This window comes from Danio rerio, chromosome 8, assembly GCF_052040795.2.
Source record: "Danio rerio strain M-AB ecotype USA chromosome 8, GRCz13ab, whole genome shotgun sequence".
NCBI lineage: Eukaryota > Metazoa > Chordata > Actinopteri > Cypriniformes > Danionidae > Danio > Danio rerio.
In genome coordinates, this window is record NC_141028.1 from 52618424 (window position 1) to 52641810 (window position 23387).

Genomic DNA, 23387 nt, shown 5'->3' on the forward strand with positions numbered 1-23387 from the left:
CCCCATTAAATATCACTTGAGAAGTATTTGTAAGAAAGTTTGACTATTTTAAAAGAGGGCTAATAATTTTGCCATCAACTGTATAAGACTTTATTTCTTTGAAGCACAAAAATAATGTGTTGATTGAGCATCAGTGATGAACACCTGCTGTTAACAAGCAGAATCATTGAAGAGAAGCACAAAATTACAACTGCCTTCAGTCATAGCCTGACATTAAATCAACTGAAATAAAACAAATTCAATCTCAAAATCTCAGCAGAGGATCATTAAAGTCGCCATAAAATGGAAGATAAGGTTTCATGTTTTCCCCTATCGTGACATACATCCACTTGAAACAGTCCTGAATTTTTTTTATTTATTTTTTTTTTAAGTAAGGAGGTGCATAATTTTGTTCTTTGGGCACCAACTGGATTTTTAAAAGACAGGTGTGGCTAACAAAATGAAGAAAGATTAACAAATGGATTAATTGAGAGTAGAAAGGAGACTGTTATTTATATAACTACCCTTAAGGAATTCTTTGGGACCAGAAAGTTATTTTGAGGGGGAGGGAAGGTTATGGAATTTGATTAAAGTTTTTAAGGCAAAATTATTTTTTATGAAATTATTAATTGATACATTGTTTATTGAAAAAAGTACTATTTACTTACTCCCAAGGCCATTTATATTGAAGTTGAGATTTAGCCACACCATGTTAGTGGTTCGAAACATCTCATTTTTAGGAGGTGGGTCATTAGCCCAACGCTCAACCCCCAACCTGGGGGACCAAGACATCCACACATACACTAAGATACAATTTAGCTTACCCAATTCACCTATAGCGCATATCTTTAGACTTGAGGGGGAAACACCCGGAGGAAATCCACATGAGCACAGGGAGAACATGCTCACAGAAATGCCAGCTGACCCAGCCGGGGCTCAAACCAGCGACCTTCTTGCTGTGAAGCAACAGCACTATCTACTGCACCACTGTGCCGCCAAAAACTACTATATACTAGAGTCAACTTTGATTTCATGGCAACTTTAAACAAGTTTAGAATAGAGACTAAAAGGCCAACAGGAAGGACAGGGTTTCGGGAACAGGGGTTTAGATAAGGAACAAGGGTGGGACTGGAGGGACAGTCCAGAGTGGGACCGGAGGGACAAACCAGGGTGGGACCGGAGGGACAAACCAGGGCGAGATCGGAGGCATAAACCAGGGTGGGATCAGGGGGTCAGGAAGCCACCTAATCAGGGAGTCTTGTTGGTTTAGACAGGGCACTGAGCTGTGCTTTGGGGCAGAAGCCATCACTGGCAGGCGCTCTGGGGCATGAGCCAACGCTGGCAAGTGCATTGGGGCTGGTGCTGCCTTGGCTGAAGAGGCCTTTCAGCCACAGATTATGGGAGAAGATTAGACCTTGGGGATTGGGCATGGACTGAGAAGTGGTCCTGGTGGTGGTGAGAGGGGTCCATTCCCCCTGCAAGATCTCCTTCTCCTTCTTCAGACAGGCATTATCCACCACCTCCTAATAAGTCTATTTACCAAGTTCGCCCAGCTCCTCCCAATCAAATGGCTCATCCAATCCAGTCAAAAAGAAGTGGATGAGTGTAAGCATGGGATGATAACAGGTTTTAAGGTTTACCGTGGTTTTGAAAAATCTAAGTTTTAAAACCGTCCTTAGGTTTTTGTAATGTTTTTACGACTATTTTATCTAGTTTTTTTTAGAGCAACAGTATCTCCAGCAGAAAAGAACCCTCCACATGAAAAGCTACTGGTCAGTCCATGATTCAGGAACCGTTTGAGAAACAAATCGCTTAAAACCTACTTACAAGCATGCTATAGACCTGAACAGTGCAGTGACTTACTTTATATTCAAAGAAAAATAGATGTCTAAAGATGACTTTTCAAGTTGTAAAGAAATAAGTTTTTTTTTCAAACTAATGGAGACAGCAGAAGTCAATGACTTATATTAATTATTTAGCCTGACATGTTGATTGTTTCAAAACATTTTAAATGTTAAAATAAAATTTATTGTGTTCAATGGGGAAAAAAGACATTTAAAAAGAACATTTTTAGAGCAGTAGTCACAACATCGTAATATTGTGAAGCCGTGATATTTATATCCAAGATTATCAAACTGTCAGCATCTTATGAACTTAAGCCCCCGGACTGCCTCAAGGAGACCTTCATTGAATACGCTAAATGAGTGAAATGGTTCTGCTGGTTTGGCAGTCCTCTTGGGGTCCTCTTTGCTGGGAGAGAGCTGGGCTTTAAACCCATACTGCTGTGTCTTCAGTTGGCCAGTTTATACTGTCACGGTTTGGGTTAGGGAAAGGAGCAAGGACTTTATTGCAGTAAATATAAAACAGGAGTCTTGACATTAAGTAGTTTTGAAACAAGTACTGCTACACTTTTACTTGAGTTATCTTGAGTTGATACTTAGTCTTTTTTAACCGTAGTCTCTTTACTTCTACCCGAGTAATGAATGTGAATACTTTTGACACCAGTGCTGACAACCCTAAAACTCTTGAACAACATGACTTACAGATGCCAAGAATAACATGACCAGTTACTGTTACCTGAAGATTACAAAGTTCAGCTTCTGTATCCTGTCCTTTACAGATGGTTCCACCAAAGGCTGGCCTGAAACAAAAAAAAAGCTTCACTATAAATCAATAGGGCAAAGATTTTGGAAGCTCTTCTCCTATTTGCATTATATTTATAATGCTTCAGCTAAAGCATTAGAACAATTTACTTATTTAGATGTAAAAGCACAAAATAAACCATTTTTCAAAAGGGATAAGATGGCAGAGCTATGCACCAAAGTGCCCACTCAAAATGAAAGTGTCCCCCGCACCCATACCATCACACTTATGAGCATCTGTGTGGAAAGTTGGCATAACAACTGTGACATAGTGAAATTACTTTTAAGTGTTGTACATCACATTTTCCGACACAAAGACACCTTCTTTGTAAATGGCTACTCAGTTGTTGCAATGTTGTGATCTTTTCTGTCTAACAGTGACTACATCTGGACTGATTTTGTTCACCATGGGCGAACATGAAGTGAAACATCAACCCTGTACCATAAAGTTTGGAGTTTGCATGTTCTCCCATGTTTGCTTAGGTTTCCTCTGGGAGCTCCAGTTTCCACCACAGTCCAAAGACATGCTGTAGAAGGGAATTGAATAAACTAGTTTATGAGTGTTTTTGTGAATAAGAGAGTGTACGGGTGTTTCCCAGTACTGGGTTGTAGCTGAAAGGGCATCCACTGCGTGAAACATATGCCAGAATAGTTGATGTTCATTCTACTTTTATTCATACACTTAGCTTTATTGTCCCATTATCTTTCTCTCGCACCTAGGGTTGTTGCATTGCCTCCTGCGGTGAGTGATTCCTCCTCCACATGTTCGTGAGCAAGGAGAGAAGTCAGACCATGCAGACCATGAGCCATGCACCATCATGGAAGAGCCCGAAGTAGAAGGGGACACACACCGACCTTTTAAACACCACTAAAACAATACAAAAAGAGACTATTAACACATGTACATGAATAAAATGTAATTTGAAAATAAAATGACAAATGCAAAACTATGTGAAGATGAATATAAATATTTATTCCTAATGATTTACAGTAAATTCATTGCTTTGTCACCTGACTGGGCCCACACTCTGTTCCATCCAGGAGTGGCACAAGAAGACGAGTGCATGAGCTATGATCCTGAGGGTTGATATGGCAGGACAGAACACGGCAAGTTGTCTTGACACCAGTAAAAAAAATAAAATAAAGTCATTTTTAATTTTCATAGTCAAATCAATCTGAAAATTCTAAAGAAATCAGAATTAATCAGATTTGTGCCTTATGTTATATCTATTACATGGTTTTTGAGGCAGAAGACAAGGTGAAGCAGAGGCTAGAGCTGAACGATTCTGACTAAAATAAGAATTGCGATTTGTTTGCTTAAAATACAGATCACGAATTTCTCACGATTCTGTAGATGTAAAATAAAGGTTAATATGAGTGGGCTATTATTATTGTTATCCGCTTGTTAAGTGTGACGTCACGTGAAGCGGCTTCCGGGTCCAAGTGCTCTATTCAACTGAATGAGGAGACTCATAAAAATGGTAATAATAAACGTTTACAAAGCGATTTAAGGCTTTCGAAAATCCCGGTCGCAGTATATATGTCCATGCCTAATATCCGATGGCCTGAAAGCGATTATTTTTTTATAAATTGTTAAAATTTTGGTATTTGTTATGCAGCAACCCCAGAGATTGTTGTGTACACTATGATTTTATATAAAATTAACTTTAATGTGTGATAGGAATAAAACATGATCATAAACAAATGATTTCTCCACTCAAATGAGTGGCGGCTTGGACCCGGAAACAGTATTACATACGTCACAAACACGTCAGCACTTAACAAGCGGATATCTCAAACAACAATCCTATTATGTGTAGGTCTACTGGTTTCTAGAAATAATTCTATTCTAATTATAATAATTCTGATGTTGAACTATTATGTTTGTGATATATGCTTGCAATCTGTCATTGACAACATTATCAGACCCTTTTATTCACTGGTAAAACAGTTTTTTTTCATTATCAGATTACCTCTTACATAATATTCAACAATATATAGGCTAGAGTAGGTAAACTGACACTGTAAACATTTATTTTTATGCACAATTCTGTTTACTGTGAAGGAAAACATATCAAATGCTTGACACAATCATAACTCTAAAATGCAAAATGATTATTTAAATGATGTGCGTGCTTTCGATTTCATTTTCACTGCTAAGTGCTGTTTATACTTCGCGCGTGGCTCACAAACGATCACTCTGTGCCACAAACTGAATGTTTTTTACAACTTTATTACCTGTTACTCACAGCCTATGCAGGTTCTGATTACTAAAGTAGACACGCACGCGTACATCATTAAGTAGGGTGCAAGCACGCCCTCTCTGTGGTAACAGCTCACGTCATTTGTGATTTCCTGGCCGTGAATACATCATTGAATTAAGACAAAATTACATTTTTGGGTGAATTATACCTTAAAAATACAGTATGTGACTCTGTCAACATCATTTGGAGGTGTCCATGTTGCTAAACAATGTGTGTAAAACAATAAAAAGACTCGCTGGTTTGCAGCCTCCTTTGCTTCTCTCCTGAACTTGAAAATATGATTGGCAGAATCATAGAAATGCTGGATTAAGATCGTCTAGGAGGTCGAACCGAGATTGTGATCTTTTTTCGACTAGCCGTTCTAAGCACAGCAGACCTATTTGCAGCTTAACTATAACTCAAAAAAGAATGCCACACACAAGTTAATGTGACTTAGTGCTATGCACTAACTGTCAGGGAACACAGGCGGACACAAGTGCAGGTTAAGAGTTTTTATTCTTGATCAAAAAATTACCCTAAAAGGGTGCAAATCAAATCCAACTGGGCGTTTGCAGAAAAAAATAGGAGAAAAACAAAAACAAAAAAACTGCATAAAAAAAAAACTCCCAGAAGAGGGCGCTGTTAAGTCCTTGACAACAGAGACCGGGTCCTGTCACCAAATAAATCCAAAAGGGGGCGCCCAGTTCACAATCTTCAAAAAAGAGAAAGCAAAAGACAGCCGGGGAGATCCAAAAATAAATGCAAACAATAGCGTCTATGATACTGTTACCCGGCAGGGGGCGTGCTGGTACGTTGCCGTGAGGGGAATGCGGAAGTGGAGCGTGAGCGAGGGAGAGGAAGCCGGCAGTCAGTTGAAGCCGATGGGCTCCGAGAGGTTGAAGCAGTCCGGCCTGGGAACAGAGGAGGTTAAGGAGAGGCAAAGTGCAAGAAGATGGTTCTGGCGTGGAGCAGCACAACAAGACAGAGTTGGAAAGGACAGGAGAGCCACGACAGGAGACAAGACGAGACCAGACGCGAGCGGCTCGGCGTGGGCGCGCTCGCAAAACAACAATCTAGCACTGGACTACACACAAGGAGGGGAATAAATAGGACACGAGAGGAATCACTGATAGGGTGCAGGTGAGTGAAAATCAATCTTAATAGATGGTAAATAGGGTAACGAGAGGGAGGAGAGATACGGGGAGCGATCAAAATAAACATTCACGTGCGCTCACCAGAAGTAAACAGAAATGGGGAACAGACAGCATGATCAGACTGAGGATGTGACAGTACCCCCCCCTCTACGAACGCCACCAGGCGCTGCATGGGGGGGCCTACCTTGCCGTTGACGGAAATCCTCGACCAGCGCCGGATCCAGAACGTCCCGAGCCGGGACCCAGCTTCTCTCCTCCGTACCATAACCCTCCCAGTCCACTAAATATTGAAAGCCCCGACCTCTGCGTCTGATGTCTAGCAATCTCCGCACAGTGTAAACTGGGGAGCCATCCACTAGACGGGGGGGAGGGGGAATGGGGGCAGAGGGAACAAGACGTGAATACAATACAGGTTTAACCCTTGACACATGAAAGGTAGGGTGCACCCGACCAAGCATAGGAGGGAGCTTGAGCCGTATCGCCACCGGACTCAGGACCTTGGTGATCCGGTATGGGCCAATGAACCTGGGAGCCAACTTGCGTGAGGCTACCCTGAGAGGCAGGTCCTTGGTAGAAAGCCACACTCTTTGACCACATCTGTAACGAGGAGCGGGAGTCCGGTGGTGATCAGCTGCTGCTTTGGTCCGTTTATTAGCCTGGGCCAAGGCCTCCCTGGCTCTCTTCCAGGTGCGTCGACACCGCTGGACGAAAGCAAGGGCAGACGGAACTGCAGCTTCGGGTTCCTGAGAGGGAAACAAAGGAGGTTGGAACCCCATAGAGCATTGAAACGGGGACATACCTGTGGCAGATGAAGGAAGAGAATTATGGGCATACTCGACCCAAGGTAATTGTTGACACCAAGAGCCAGGATTGTGGGACGTCAGGCAGCGGAGAGTACGTTCCAAATCCTGGTTTGCCCGCTCGGACTGCCCATTGGTCTGGGGATGAAATCCTGAAGACAGATTCGTAGAGGCCCCGATCTGTCGACAGAATTCCTTCCAAAACCGGGAGACAAACTGAGGGCCCCTATCAGAAACCACATTGACCGGAAGACCATGAATCCGGAAAACATGATCAATCACCACTTGAGCAGTCTCCTTGGCTGAGGGGAGTTTGGGAAGGGGAATGAAATGGGCCGCTTTGGAGAAGCGGTCCACCACCGTGAGAATGACGGTGTTGCCTTTAGATTCTGGTAGGCCGGTGACAAAATCAAGGGCCAAGTGTGACCAGGGGCGGGATGGGATGGGAAGGGGGCGGAGCAGACCAATGGGAGGCGCATTGGAATTCTTGTTCCGAGCGCAAACAGAGCAGGCGGCCACGAACTGCCTGACGTCCTTGGCCATGGATGGCCACCAGAATCGCTGACGGATGGCAGCCAGTGATCTCCTGACTCCTGGGTGACAGGTCAACTTAGAGGAGTGACCCCACTGGATTACTTCAGAGCGCATCTTGGTAGGGACAAAGAGACATCCCGCTGGGACCCTCCCCGGTCCTGGACTTGTCCTCCTGGCTTCCTCAACCCGTCTTTCAATTTCCCAAGAGAGAGATGCCACCACCATCTCCTTGGGTAAAATGGTGTCGGGTGGTTCCCTCTCCCCTGGGGCCTCAAACAGACGGGAGAGAGCATCTGGCTTAATATTTTTGGACCCAGGTCTGTAAGACAAGGTAAAATTAAATCGCCCAAAGAAGAGGGCCCAGCGAGCCTGTCGGGAGCTCAGCCTCCTGGCTGAACGGATATATTCAAGGTTTTTGTGATCCGTCCAGACCAGGAAAGGCTGAGCTGCGCCTTCTAACCAGTGACGCCACTCCCCCAGGGCCAACCTGACTGCCAACAATTCCCTATTACCTATGTCGTAATTTCGCTCTGAAGGATTCAGGCGATGGGAAAAGAATGCACAAGGGTGCACTTTTCCATCCAGGCGTGACCGCTGAGATAAGACTGCGCCTACTCCGACGTCCGAAGCATCCACCTCAACAATAAATTGCCGTTCAGGATCTGGAATAGATAGAACAGGAGCAGAGACAAAACGGGACTTTAATTTATCAAAGGCCTCCTGAGCATCAACTTCCCATTTGAACGGTACCTTGGGAGAGGTGAGGGCTGTTAAGGGTGCAGCGATCTGACCAAAATTCCTGATAAAGCGCCGATAAAAGTTGGCGAACCCCAGGAACCGCTGCAGAGCCTTACGAGAGTCTGGAGTTGGCCACTCGGCGACTGCCTTTACCTTACAGGGGTCTGCCTGGATCTCTCCAGCCGAAATAATGAATCCCAAGAACGAGACCGACTGGACGTGGAAAACGCACTTCTCCGCCTTAACATAAAGCTGATTCTCCAGCAACCGTTGTAGCACTTGGCGGACATGTTGGGTGTGTACCTTTAAAGATGGAGAGAATATCAAGATATCATCAAGGTACACAAAGACAAAACGATTAACCATGTCCCTCAACACATCATTGACCAAGGCCTGGAAGACCGCCGGGGCATTGGTCAGACCGAACGGTAAGACCCGGTACTCGAAGTGTCCCGTAGGCGTGTTAAAGGCGGTCTTCCACTCATCCCCCTCTCGTATGCGGATAAGATGGTAAGCATTCCGGAGGTCAAGTTTGGTAAAGACCTTGGCTCCCTGCAAAAGTTCAAAGGCAGAAGACATGAGAGGTAAGGGGTACCTGTTTTTAATAGTGATGTCATTGAGCCCTCGATAATCAATACAAGGACGCAGGGAGCCATCTTTCTTTTTGACAAAGAAGAACCCGGCACCCGCGGGGGAGGAAGAGGGTCGGATGAGACCGGCTTTGAGTGATTCATTGATATACCTATCCATGGCCTCTCTCTCTGGACCAGAAAGGGAAAATAAACGACCCTTGGGCGGAGAAGTGCCTGGGAGGAGTTCTATGGCACAATCATAAGGACGATGCGGAGGCAGGGAAGTGGCCCGAGACTTGCTGAACACCCGGCGCAGGTCAAGGTACTCCGCCGGTACCCCAGAGAGATCAGCTGCCTCCACCTGTAAGACAGGACACACAGACACAGGAAAAGCAGCAGGACCCAAACACGAAGCAAGACAATGCTGACTCCAAGACAAAACTGAATTACTCGACCAATCTACATGAGGGCCATGCTGCACCAGCCATGGATGCCCCAAAACTATGGGGGCACTAGGCGAATCTAGGAGAAGCAGCGTGGTAACCTCATGGTGATTGCCCGAGACAATGAGATGGAGGGGAGGGGTGGTATGGGATACAGTGGTGATAAGGGTGCCATTAAGAGAGCGAGCAGGGATAGGATTGGAAAGAGGGAGTGCAGGGATTCCCCACAAGGTAGCTAAAGAACTATCCATAAAATTACCTTCGGCCCCGGAATCGACCAAGGCCAAGGCAGAATTAAAAGAGTCACCAAACTGGACAGATACAGGGAGAACAGTACGAGAGGAGGGGGAATTCAATAAAGGGGTAGCGCTCACCAGGATCCCCCTCTTTACTGGCGAGCCGCGGCTTTTAACGGACAGGCCACTGCAAAGTGCCCTGGCTTGCCGCAGTAGAAGCACAGGCCCTGGATAAGGCGCTGTTGTTTCTGTTGGGGAGTCAGCCGAAGACGCCCCACCTGCATGGGCTCTGAACCCAAGGAGGTGGCATTAGCAGCCTCAGGAACAGCAGAGGAAGTGTCCTCCATCCTCCAGGGTGGGCGGAAGACTGGACGTTGACGACGGCGGCGCAGACGTCCTTCTACCCGTAGGGCCATACTAATGAGATCATCAAAATCTTGGGGAAGGTCGATGGTGGCCAACTCGTCCTGGATTTCCTCTTCAAGCCCCGCTCGAAACATGGACATGCAGGCCCCTTGATTCCAGTCGCAGGAAGCCGCCAAGGTCTTAAACTGGATGGCATACTCTGTGACTGACCGGCCTGCCTGGCGTAACCGAGCCAACTGGTCCGCTGCCTCCTGCCCCTGAGCAGATCTATCGAACAACCTCACCATCTCTTGTCTGAAGTCTTCGAACGATGCACAACAGGGAGCTTGGGTTTCCCAGACTGATGTTCCCCAATCACGGGCCTTGCCTGCGAGCAGCGTCAGAACGTATGCCACCTTGGTTCTTTCAGCAGCGTAGGTGTGTGGCTGTAAGGCAAACACCACAGAGCATTGAGAGAGGAAGGCTCTACATGAATTGGGGTCCCCATCGTAAGGTGGTGGGTTGTTGCATCGGGGTTCACGTGTATGCTGAGGGCCAGGATCCGCTTGCCCCCCCTGGGCTGTGTCGTGCTGCAACTCACGGATCCGTGCGGTTAAATCAGCTACCTGGTTGGCCAAGTACTCCATCTCCCTGGTGGTGTTGGTCAACCTTGCCTCATGCTGCCCTAGCAGCACACCCTGCTGGGTGACTGCAGTAATGACTGGATCCGAACCTGCTGCGTCCATTTCTGGCTAGATTGTTCTGTCAGGGAACACAGGCGGACACAAGTGCAGGTTAAGAGTTTTTATTCTTGATCAAAAAATTACCCTAAAAGGGTGCAAATCAAATCCAACTGGGCGTTTGCAGAAAAAAATAGGAGAAAAACAAAAACAAAAAAACTGCATAAAAAAAAAACTCCCAGAAGAGGGCGCTGTTAAGTCCTTGACAACAGAGACCGGGTCCTGTCACCAAATAAATCCAAAAGGGGGCGCCCAGTTCACAATCTTCAAAAAAGAGAAAGCAAAAGACAGCCGGGGAAATCCAAAAATAAATGCAAACAATAGCGTCTATGATACTGTTACCCGGCAGGGGGCGTGCTGGTACGTTGCCGTGAGGGGAATGCGGAAGTGGAGCGTGAGCGAGGGAGAGGAAGCCGGCAGTCAGTTGAAGCCGATGGGCTCCGAGAGGTTGAAGCAGTCCGGCCTGGGAACAGAGGAGGTTAAGGAGAGGCAAAGTGCAAGAAGATGGTTCTGGCGTGGAGCAGCACAACAAGACAGAGTTGGAAAGGACAGGAGAGCCACGACAGGAGACAAGACGAGACCAGACGCGAGCGGCTCGGCGTGGGCGCGCTCGCAAAACAACAATCTAGCACTGGACTACACACAAGGAGGGGAATAAATAGGACACGAGAGGAATCACTGATAGGGTGCAGGTGAGTGAAAATCAATCTTAATAGATGGTAAATAGGGTAACGAGAGGGAGGAGAGATACGGGGAGCGATCAAAATAAACATTCACGTGCGCTCACCAGAAGTAAACAGAAATGGGGAACAGACAGCATGATCAGACTGAGGATGTGACACTAACAAGCCCAGGCGAAGGACTAATAGAATTGACGGATATATGTGCACAAGGCAATCTAATGAGCAGAAATGAAAAACAAGTATGACAAGTATAGATAGAACCCCAAGAAGGTGGCTGTAGACACCTAAACGAGATCACTTTCTAATGAAAGGAAAGTGTCAGGAGAAACCATTAGAAGTTGACTCCCATAAAGGAGTTGCCTGTAACAGAGACCACAGATGACCCTGTGATGGATGAGACCCCCAAGCCACGCAAAAGATAGCCAGTATGATAGTGAACTACAGCAGGAAAGATGGAGATAAGGAGCATGGCTTAGTTCTGAGCCCAACCTACAGTGGTGATGAAAGAAGAAGACGTGAAGGCACCAGAAAACACCATAGGGCCAACACTTGACTTAACCCGAAGCAATACAAAAAAATTTGTGATGATGAGTAACACCTACAGATAGATGGAATCAGCTAAAGGCTTTTCCAAAGATGAAAATTTCAAACTGAGACTGCAAAAATTATCTCAGATTTTGGAAAATAAGGGGAAACCACAGATGGAACTTGGGATCACACTTGGACCAGATTTACTAACAACTTGTGCTAGAATGGCAAATTCATTCAATCGATTTACGAACCCTTGCCCTACACCAGGATCACATCCTCAACCGACCACTCAGTTATCACACTCACCTCCTCACAAGTCTACACCGCACTGAGTCGGATCAGTGTGCGTAAGGCTGCTGGACCAGACAGTATTCCTGGGTGCTTCCTCAAAGCATGTGCAGAACAGTTCGCTGGGGTATTCACAGACATTTTCAACCTATCGCTTAACCTAGCAGCTGTGCCAACATGCTTTAAAACCACCTCTATTTTGCCAGTGCCGAAACACTCCAGCCCAACATGCCTGAATGACTACTGCCCTGTAGCACTCACACCTATCATCATGAAGTGCTTCGAGCGGTTGGTCCTGGCACACCTGAAAGACTTTCTGCCATCCACACTGGACCCACATCAGTTTGCCTACCGTGGCAACAGGAGCACAGAAGATGCAGTCTCCATAGCACTGCACTCTGTTTTAGCATTACATTTGACTGCTCCCCAAAACCACACAGCCACCCTCCCAACCAATCTCTTTTAGACACAATTTGTCCTCCCAGTCCTCCTCACATCCTCTCTTCCTTCACACACACAGTTCTCACCTCTTGATGTTATAAGTGCAACAGAAGCATTCTGTTCCACTTTAATATTCTGTGTAGATCTGTTCTTTCTCCACCAGGCCAATGCTCTCTTTTTCCTCTAATCTGGGGTTGTCAAACTCAGTTCCTGGAGGGCCACAGCACTGCACAGTTTAGTTCCAACCTTGCTTCAACACATTGAAAACAAGCTTGAATGACTGAATTAGTTTAATCAGATGTGTTTAATTAGAGTTGAAACTAAACTGTGCAGAGCTGTGGCCCTCCAGGAATTGAATTTGACACCTGTGCTGTCCGATGTGCTGAGAGACATCTCAGAGATGTTCTGAGAGGAGGAGAATTTGGATGATCGCGAGGGGCATTTTTTTTCCAAGGGAAAAAAGGCATGTGCCCTACCTGTTCAGGTTAAGCCCTACTTATGCACCTGCCTGCTCCCACTACCTCCTTATGAGGTGAGGATTTTTCACAGGGCCACTTTTTTCCCAGAAAAACACTCAAATAAAGGCTGTTTTCCACGACATACAATCCAAATCTCCATCAAACAACACCCTCAGAAATTCACTCTTCTAAATCTCCCTCCTTAATGAGGAAGAAGAATTCAAACTTTCCACTCTACCAATCCCACAAACTGCCCTCTAGACCCAATCCCGTCACACATCTTGCAAGACAATTCCACGGCCATAGTGCTGACCCTAACACACATCAACATTTTACTTCACACTGTAACATTCATTCCCAACCATTTTTAAGCAGGTCATGGGTAACCCTTCTGCTCAAAAAATCTAAACTCAACATCTCATTGGTTGAGAATTACAGACCAGTCTCTCTCCATTCACATCTCCACATTTTTAACACACAACAATCTGCTGAATGCAAACCAATCAGACATCAAATGTGGACATTTTAGGAGAGTTTTTGATGATTTGCACAGAAAAAAAAAACATGTCTACTGAGAGTCATTCTCACTCACCATGTCTTCATTAGTGAAAGAGCAAGCAGTTGCTGAGCTGCCAAATGCTATACGGCACTGATCGTCCACTCCATAGAAAAGACCAGGCCTCCAGTCCTGCACTGAACCACCCAACACTGGCACATCCTGAACACACTCTGCCTTACCAGCACTACATAGCAGGGAACGAAAACAATTATGTTAGGAGGAAAACTCTCATTTATGAAAAAAAGTTATTTTGGTTTTGTCTGTAAGATTTAAAAGCAAAAAAATGTAAAGAAGTCTCTAACACACACAGGCTGTCTTTTTGAAAATGTAGTACAACAGCATTATTATTAATGATTCTATTGTAATATATTTTATGTAATATATTTAGGTGATGGAAATTTTCAGCAGCTCCACTAATGATTTAAATTTTAAATGCTGCAAAGAAAGCTAAAAACATATATATAATAAAAAGATGAATTTAGTGAGTGACACCTGAAGAAGCTGTAGAGCTGAGCCCTGCTGCATTGGGACCAGGTGAGATCCACGCTGTTATAACCTCCATCAGATGCCATCATGAAGCCACTAGAACTGCATGTGTTATCTATTCCATCATGATTTATGCCAAAACTGATGAAACAATAAGGCAAAACATGGTTTAAAATATTTCAGCAATTTTTTTTTTTTTTAAATTTTAGTTACTGGATATACCTAATGTTCTCAAGCTCACCTGTGGCCAATCTCATGAGCAATAGTGATGCCAAGATCAAAGCCTGTATCCTCCGTAATAACACAGTTCCATTGAGTGGAACAGACTCCACCAAATTGAGTTACACCTCTCACAAGCTTATTCCCATTGGGTAACACCAAATCAAACCTTAGTGATGTCAAAGAGAGTTACTAAACAGCAAATATGAAGAAACATTTATTATTTTTAAAATTGTTTGGAAGAAAATTATATTTACTATATAATATAATATAAATATAATATAATATAATATCTAGAATTTAATAAATGGTTTGTACAATATTGAAAAAATAGTTTTAAGTAGTGTGAGAGTCTTTTAGAGGCTACACCTGGTAATATATAACAGTAGGTCTGCATGTAAAGGATCACTGTCAGCATCAGGATTGACCTTCTGACCCCATTCGCAAACACTTTTTAAAGATGATGTGATGTTTTCTGAGATCTGGATGTCTGGCTGTGGATTAAAACAAACTTTATTTTGCTAGTGGCTAACATGATAACTGTTGTGTACAACATTAGGTCACTTATACCTCTGGCTCTGTAAGAATGATCATACGGACAAGGTGAACCCTTATATTGGCACCGAGGGTAACATCTCTCAAAAGCTCAGAGGCCTGCAAGTGTACAGTAGATATTTAATAACAGTATTTTTGCACTACTTTTATACCATACACTAACTGACAAAAGTCGTCGATCTAAGTTATAAGATCGAAAGACAATAACTTGACTTCTAGTTGATCATTTGGAAAAGTGGGAGAAAGTAGATTTGCCTGATGAATCATCTGTTGAACTGGATTCAAATCATCACAAATACTGCAGAAGACCTATTGGAAACCACATGGACCTAAGATTTCCATAGAAATCAGTCAAGTTTGGTGAAGGAAAAATCATGGTTTGGGGTTACATTACATTAGTATAAGGTGTGCGAGAGATCTGCAGAGTGGATGGCAACATTAACAGCCTGAGGTACCAAGACATTTGTGCTGCCCATTACATTACAAACCACTAGAGAAGACAAATTCTTCAGCAGGATAGCACTGCTCCTCATACTTTAACCTCCACATCAAAGATCCTGAGAGCAAAAAAGGTCAAGGTTTTCCAGGATTGGCCAGCCCAGTTATCAGACCTGAACATTATTGAGCATGTCTGGGGTAATATGAAGGAGGAGGCATTGAAGATGAATCCAAAGAATCTCGATGAACTCTGGAAGTCCTGCAAGAATGCTTTCTTTGCCATTCCAGATGACTTTATTAATAAATATTTGAGTCATTGCATGTATGGATGCCATTGTCTAAGCTTATGGTAGTCATATACAATATTAAATTATTTTTCCACTGCACCATGACTTTACATTCTATACCAGGGGGCCAACCCTGTTCCTGGAGAGCTACCTTCCTGCAGATTTCAGTTGCTACTCATATAAAACACACCTGAACCAATTAATTAGGACCTGAACACCACGTGATAATTACAGGCAGGTGTGTTTAATATGGGTTGCAACTGAAATCTGTAGAAAGGTGGCTCACCAGGAACAGGGTTGGCCACCCATGTTCTATACTGTACATTGTTTCTCTTAAGTGACAAGACTTGTCTAATCAAAGTCAGACCTTATTGTCGTAATTGAATAATTTAAAATTCAGGCATGAACTTATTTTATTTTGGTAAAATAAGCGTACTCTAGAGGCCTTTGCCTTTCATATAAGCCACTTCCGATACCAAATGATCAACTAAAAGTCAAGCAAGTATGGGTTATTCCTAAAACCTGGATAGTTGACAAAACTTTTGTCAGGTAGTGTATGGTATATTTGTCAAAGTTATTGTAAATAAGTATATAATCACAAGCAAGACTTGAGATTAGACAAACACATACAATGTTGAGGTTGGTTAAGATGTATCTCTCAGTGTCTTGCCGATGAACTTCGTAGACATCAGGACCAACAACCACTGCTAGCTCCAGATATGTGACCTCTGACCTCAGAGGTGACCTCCGTAACCTGAACTGACCTAGGACAAATGCAGATCACTGTATGAACAGCAGAAACGTTATTAACAATAAATGTACTCATATTGTATATTAGAGTCAGTATTACATTTTTTAATTGTCATTATTAATCTACTTAATGTAAAGTGTAAGTAAACAGCAACAGTGGTTAGCACTTGCTGGTTCGAGTCCCAGCTGGGTCAGTTGGCATTTCTGTGTGGAGTTTGCATGTTCTCTCCGTGTTGCCGTGGGTTTCCCCAGGGTGCTCCGGTTTCCCCCGCAGTACAAAGACATGCGATATAAGTTAATTGAATAAACTGAATTGGCCGTAGTGTATGTGTTTGAATAAGTGAGTATGGTTGTTTCTAAGTAGCTACTGGGTTGCAGCTGGAAGGGCAACCGTTGTGTAAAACATATGCTGAGTAAGTTGGCAGTTCATTCTGCTGTGGCAACCACTGATGAATAAAGGGACTAAGCCGAAGGAAAATGAATGAATAATAAGTAATTTAAGATGCAATGGTGCTCTGTTTTTGCTCTGCTTGCACTACAGACTATTGTGTATCTGAGCAACAAACTGTCAGTGTTATAACTGAGTCTGTTCAAATAATAATTCAGTGACTTTATGAGAAAGATAAATTCCTGTGTGAATTAGTATTTTGAGTAAATTGTTTGAGGTAATAATTGAGTTGCTCATGCTTAAAGACTCTGTAGTCTCCTTATAACAGCGTTAAAATGTTAAAAGGCACCTATGGTTTGGACAGACATATGTGTAGGTATAGTGTATAGACTGTCATATTGGGGTATTATAAACACACCGTCCTTTTTTTTTCAATTTAACAACATAAAAACGGTGGACCAAATGGAGCGGTTTTGAGACTGACCGCAACTTAATGTAGGAGTGCGCCCCCCGCTCACCAATATTGATTGACAGGCCACGTCCGCCATTTTCAGCGTGTGAGTCAAAGCGATGTCACCAAAGGAACACCCTTGCTCTATTTTTAGATATAAGGCTCATTGGGCTCAACACAAGATCAACATTCACCACATGATCGCTGTAATGGGAATTATTGTTTGTAACTTAGTTTGTTTGTAGGTAGGTTTGCAAACGTGTACTTTTCAATGCGTCTACCTTAAACTTCAGCCTTTTGCATTTCTCGCGGTCACAGAAGCTCCCTGTGATCTTAACTAGGTGCAGCTGGAAAGTGCGAGCGCGTTGCCTTACGTGTGCCCTCAATTGAAAATAAAATAACGACGTTGCCTGCAGGCCGCACACCAGAAGCACCGCTCAGTGTCGCATCACGCAGCGCCATGCATTTTAGAATTCTAAACATAGGTTTCTATCAGGGTGCACACAATGGCGTTCAAGTCGGCAGCAGTCCGCGGCGCCCAGCCACAATTCGGGACACTTCCTATTTCAGCCGTGCCACAGAGCTCCATCTGAATAGTTTCATTTTAAATAACATCCGAATGTGCTTGTCTAGTGTGCCGTGTCGTGGCTCCGAGCGGCGCATCTGGTGCCTCAGTCAAAGTTAATTCAGTGTGCGTGGTTATTAGTCCCGGTGTACAAGATTAGCACTTTAAACTAGCACACAGTTGGCTATAAAACTATAAAAAGACACAAATGATTTTATACTCTCTGCTTGATCTGAGTCCTAGTCATAAATGTACGGCTAAATGCTGGTCCTCTCACTCATGTTGCTTCTCTCTGTCTGCCTGTCTTTGCCAAACAGACAGAGCGGGGGAGCTCTTGGATCCGTCTCCTTGTTAGGTTGGGCGGGAAGTCAAAACTAATGAAGCAACATGCCTCTAAAACAGTGAGCTCTGTACATGCCTTCAAAATAAAACTTTTTAACACATTATAATAAAAAATCTGAACTGTGTTTTGAACTGAACCTAAACTGGCACACTCAGAAGAACTATAATATTAATATTAGATCTAAAAAAAAGGGGTAAACTATGTGCCCTTTAATTTATAGAAAATAAAGAAAAATCTGTATATCCTCAAATTGATTACAAAAGGCTCTGAAAAAACAATAAGAATTGAAGCGCAGGCATAAGATGTCTGCATATTTATATGGAATAACAAGCAAAAAATACTCAAGTTGAAAAAACAATCAGGTTTAAATGTCCCCTCAAAGAAATGGAAAAGATGAATTATTATTAAGATAAAATGTATTCCTGTGGACTGTTTAAGTTTAGTGATATTGTACTGTACACTGTGTATATTAACCAGTAAAATGTGTGCTCACTCTTGGGCTGTTTAAGACGTGTCCTCACTGGTAATGTCTGAGTTATTAGCAAATGAGGAACACCGGGAGGTAAATCCATAGTAAGGTCCTTCAGATTGTCTATGTGCTGTTCGAGCACTGGGCGAATATACAGCCTCATTTCTCCTGACTGAATCAAACCTTGCTAAGGACAAACACAGATTTTAATAATTAGACATACTTTATATCTCTGCACAACACATAACAACAAATAAGCTGCAGTCACACTGGATTTTTTCCCCCATAGACTTCCATTCACACGCACGCGAATTCGTCAGACTGGAAACGCAAGTTCATGCGACAAGTTTCACAGTTCGCTGCGTTGAAGAGTTCAAGCTTGGTAAACTCTGACCTGAGAAATCACATCACTTGACAGCGTGAGACCAATCGAGAATCAAAACATGACCTCTCTAGACAGAAATTTAAAATATAGACCAATTGCTCAATTTTTTTTATTTTTAATCATCGTATTTAATCACTCCCCTTTTCGCAGCGCCGTGCGACAGAATTTCACTAGCTCAAACTCCAGTGTGAGAGAAGCTTAACACCAATAACATTACAGGACAATAACATTAAACAGGGGTTGGACAATAAAATCAAAAGATTGGCCAATTTAGTGTTTGGGGTTTCCTGGCTAAACTTGGCCAGCCTGATAGCCAATCTTCGTTGATTACACATTCCACCAGTAAGAGCAGAGTGTGAAGGACTGCTAATTAGCAGAGTAATAGCAGTTTTGCTTAAAATATTGCAATGCATACAACATTATTGGTCATATATATATATATATATATATATATATATATATATATATATATATATATATATATATATATATATATATATATAATAACATAAGCTTACTAATTTTCCATAGCAGACAGGGAGAAGTGTTCTTGTATGCGTTGGTCGTAGTAACTTCAGCTGCTCGCAACACATATCCTCTCTTTTCTTCACCATGCTGACCGTTGAATTTATTATCATCTCTAGACTTGTGGGACAGGACACTGCTTGTTTAGCACTGTGTTGGACCAGCTCAAAGCTCTCTCCTTTGGTCTGAAACAAACACCTCCACAGCCCTTTGATAAACTCATTCCTTGAGCAGTTCACCCACACTATCTCAAAGGGAGGCACTGAAAAATATTGACCAATAATGTTAAGGTGTATACATGTTCACCTTTATATATACTGACTTTATAAAGACAAAATAAACAAAGTAATGGCTTTTCTGTAAACCTTAACCCTGTTAGCCCGACTCCTCATTTGTGACCACTACTTCTATCGAATCTGTGAATATCAGACTTACCTGATTTAGTAGAAATAGTATCAAAATAATAAAATAAATCTTGAGGTTTCAGTGAATCTAAAAAATCCTGGAGAGAAAAACAAATTCATTGTTGAAATTAGACAGATAGATAGATAGATAGATAGATAGATAGATAGATAGATAGATAGATAGATAGATAGATAGATAGATAGATAGATAGATAGATAGATAGAGATTTGCATATACTATCTGAACTTTCTATTTTAATATTTGGTTACTAAAATTAAATATTTGGTTATTATTTTGTTAATTTTGGTTACTATTTAGGTTTCAAAAAACATTAATACATTTAAAGCCATATGATGGCGAAAATGACCATTTCTTTTTCTACCGGTTTTTCAGTGGTCGACAACAAACTTTTTGGTGCATTACTGCCACCTCTCTCTGTGGTCTGTGACATCGCCAACCAAAGCTAACACGAGAAATTTGCTTCATAAAAAGATGACTTAGGGAGAGGAGGTCTATATAGTAAAGGCTAAAGTATACTATGGTAATTACTATTAGTTCATGATAGTTACTACTGACACTACATTTTGTAGTGTAATTTATTAATGAAGAGTTTTAAACATATGTACTATACTATTAAATATAAATTACTAGTATTTTAAAATGTGTAACATCTGGTTTTATTAGATTTTTAGTTTTTGCTGTTATATACTAAAATATATAACGTGTATATAAAGTACAACATATTATTTGCAGTAAATAACTGAACTGAACAATCATGCCTCATATGTGCCATTGACAGTTTTACTGATAACTAAGATGTGATTGACTTGAATGTAAGTTGCTTCGATTTAAAAATTAAAATAGCAAAAATAGCTTAGATGTAATATTTTTATTGCAAATGCCACAAAAATCACCTTGCACAACTAACTAAAATTTGGATTTTGTAACAACAGTAAACATTTTTGTTATAAAGTTTGGTTTTGTGGCGGCTGTACTTTAAAATTAAATTAATATAATGTTAATACATAGAAATTCTAACGGTAAACAGAGCGAAAGAAAAAAAGTTTAAAAAATCCATTAGAAATTTAAAAGTAATCAGATGTAATCAGTTACTTTACTTTTATAAATAAAAAGTACACTACTTATTACATTTTTAATTGAGTAATCTGTAATCTATTACATTTCCAAAGTAACCTCCCTAACACTGATACTTTAGATTTTACAGTAAACATCCTTAAATGGTTATAAATCTGCCTTTAAATAGCGCTTAAAAACACTTACCTTCTGCAGAGTGCATTGTGAAATCAATACAGATGATTTACTAAATACAGCTGTTAACAAGCTTAGAACTAGAAAGAGCCAGGACAAGTTTTCCATGTTTGGCTGCTGCATGAAGCAAAGGAGCAGCCGAATGAAGCTGAACAAGCCTGGTCTAATAGTGTTTAGCCAAGCAAAGAATGAGAATTCTGACTGACAAATGTTAAAGGTTGGTTAAAAGTGTCCCGTACATACACAACTGCTCAAAAAGATCAAACAGTAAAAAAGGGTTATTGATCAACATGGAGAAGCCCCACCGAAATTCTGAGTTGATGAATTACAGACAATGTGTGTTGACACACCATGATCTGTGTAGAAGGTAACAGGCTTCGATGTGGTTGACTTATCATTTGGTACATGTTTTACTGATTTATGAAACTGCTGAAAAAAAGATCTGTGTAATCTGTCTATGTAATTGTCATGTTCTGAGGAACTAAAGATCATTAAACATATACATATCCAGTAATTATGTTGTTATTAGTAGAATTGTTGAATTGAGTGTTGTCAACATCAGAAATGTAATTAATAAAAATCTAGAAATGTGTTTGTGGTAAAATTAATAACTATTAGAGGGGAGCAGGAAATAAACCAAGTTAGAGAGTCAGTGAGTAATAATATGTTGTCAGCAGGCAATCTTGAGCAATACTCTAGTGCCTTGAAACAAATGAGCATTCCAGAGGCCCATATCAGAAACAAGGTCAAGTGAAAACCCTGAGCATGGTAATGCTGAAATGAGGGGAACTCAGGGTAAGTCAAACCAATTTCCTAAAGGGAGGTAAAATTACCATGTTATCTTATTAAACTGTCACCAGATTCATGAAAATCTTCTTGAGAAACAAGCTAAGAAAGCTAAGATATACTTAGAAGTTTGTAAGCATTTTCTCTTTTTTTTCTTTTCTCAAAAGGAGTTACACACCTCCTCCATGAACCGCCAACTTACCTTAGTGGAGGGGTTTGAGTGCCTGAGTGATCCTTAAGCGCTATGTTGTTGGATGCTAATGCCCCTGGTAAGGTCTCACAAGGCAAATAGGTCTTAGGTGGCAGGTCAGACTAAGTGCGGTTAAAAAACCCCTTATGAGTTCAGTGACATCAAAGACTGTGATGTTGTACGGTATAGCGCGGCTGGGGCCCCACCCTGGAGCCAGACCTGGGGTTGGGGCTCGTATGCGTGCGCCTGGTGGCCGGGTTTTTTCCCACGGAACCCGGTCGGGCTTATTCCCGAAGGAGCGATGTGGGACCATCCTCCCGCAGGCCCACCACCTGCAGGGGGAGCCGTAAGGGGCCGGTGCATTGTGGAACGGGTGGTGGTCGAAGGTTAGGACCACGACAACCCGATCGAACATGTAATGTCACCTCACTTGGAGGGAAGGAGCCGGAAATAAGGGATGCTGTCAAGCTGAAGAAGGAGTCCTACAGGACTGAAAACTGTATGAAACACTGCGTACGCCGAATGCCGCACATATTCTTTTGTACATCCAAATGAACGTGAAACTGAGCACAACATGCACGAGCACAAAACCCCTCCCTGCCTCCTCCCCCGTATGAATATGCTAATGACTCTACTTTGGCAAAACTCAACGAAAAAGCAATGGCAAAAGCAAGCAAAAAGAAAAACTTTGAACAGAATGTGAATTGAAGGTGATGCTTTCGGAGGTAGACCGGAGAAAAACTGTGTTTTTTGGACGTTTGTCCTCCGGAATTAACAACAAAAGAAAAAAATAGAGTGGGGAGAGTTTAGCTGATGCGGTTAACACAGTTTTTTCATTATTGGCTGCATTTGTAGTTATTTTGAGAGGACAATAAATTTACACTGCTATACACACTTTACACTGACTACATTTCATTGTGTCAAAAAGTCATTTCTGCAGTGTTGTCCTATGAAAAGATATAAATCAAAATTTGCAGAAATGGGAGGGGTGTACTCACTTTTGTGACATACTGTAGCTACAACATTCTTACATACTGATGGCATTAAAAAATGTATTACAATAACAACTGATTACTATAACAGTAACATCCACAGTTTAAAAACATGCATAAGGCACCTTTTTTGAATGATTTAATAATGGCCGTAATAATGCGTGCTGCTCATGAGCCCTGCGCGCCTGGCGTTATAACCACCTGCTGTGCCTCGCATTTTGCCCTTTGGTTGCCGTGTGCTCACAGTTGAAAAAAGTCAACTCTGAGCGGAAAAAGCATGTAAAACACAATTGGTAGTTGGCAAATATATTCAGTAGATATGTAGCCACAAACCTCACGGCACGTCACGCGGCATTTATGTCTCATTACAAAGAGGCAAACAAAACTGACATTTAGCCTACAATCCTAGCACAGCCTACACTTTTATCTGTTATCTTTCTCTTTTGGTAGTGCCCAATTTTAATGTGAAATTTTGGAAACTAGATCTGAATTTAGTGG

The 23387-nt window shown here is 42.2% G+C and overlaps 2 protein-coding genes across 5 annotated transcripts in view; one reads left to right on the forward strand and one right to left on the reverse strand.

Annotated features, from left to right (window-relative positions):
* Positions 1 to 22664, reverse strand: part of adamts13 (ADAM metallopeptidase with thrombospondin type 1 motif, 13) — a 60792-nt gene extending 38128 nt beyond the window's left edge. For 2 of the 4 annotated variants that reach the window (XR_015498418.1, XM_087265322.1), the window contains exons 1-13: positions 20934 to 22664; positions 19683 to 19749; positions 19241 to 19509; positions 18362 to 18524; positions 16002 to 16135; positions 14662 to 14745; positions 14461 to 14585; positions 14114 to 14260; positions 13879 to 14013; positions 13420 to 13570; positions 3633 to 3737; positions 3338 to 3489; positions 2557 to 2620 (exon numbers count right to left, since the gene is read on the reverse strand). Coding sequence is in view for 2 of the 4 variants with exons in the window: in XM_087265322.1 (XP_087121448.1) it covers positions 2557 to 2620; positions 3338 to 3489; positions 3633 to 3737; positions 13420 to 13570; positions 13879 to 14013; positions 14114 to 14260; positions 14461 to 14585; positions 14662 to 14745; positions 16002 to 16135; positions 18362 to 18524; positions 19241 to 19509; positions 19683 to 19749; positions 20934 to 21044 (1707 nt within the window). In the remaining 2 variants the exon portion in view is untranslated. The remainder of the gene's footprint in view (positions 1 to 2556; positions 2621 to 3337; positions 3490 to 3632; positions 3738 to 13419; positions 13571 to 13878; positions 14014 to 14113; positions 14261 to 14460; positions 14586 to 14661; positions 14746 to 16001; positions 16136 to 18361; positions 18525 to 19240; positions 19510 to 19682; positions 19750 to 20933) is intronic. The other 2 variants (XR_015498419.1, XM_087265323.1) reach the window with 2 other exon arrangements.
* grk5l (G protein-coupled receptor kinase 5 like) overlaps positions 1 to 23387 on the forward strand; it is a 785510-nt gene that overhangs the window by 597298 nt on the left and 164825 nt on the right. The gene's annotated exons all lie outside the window — the stretch shown is intronic.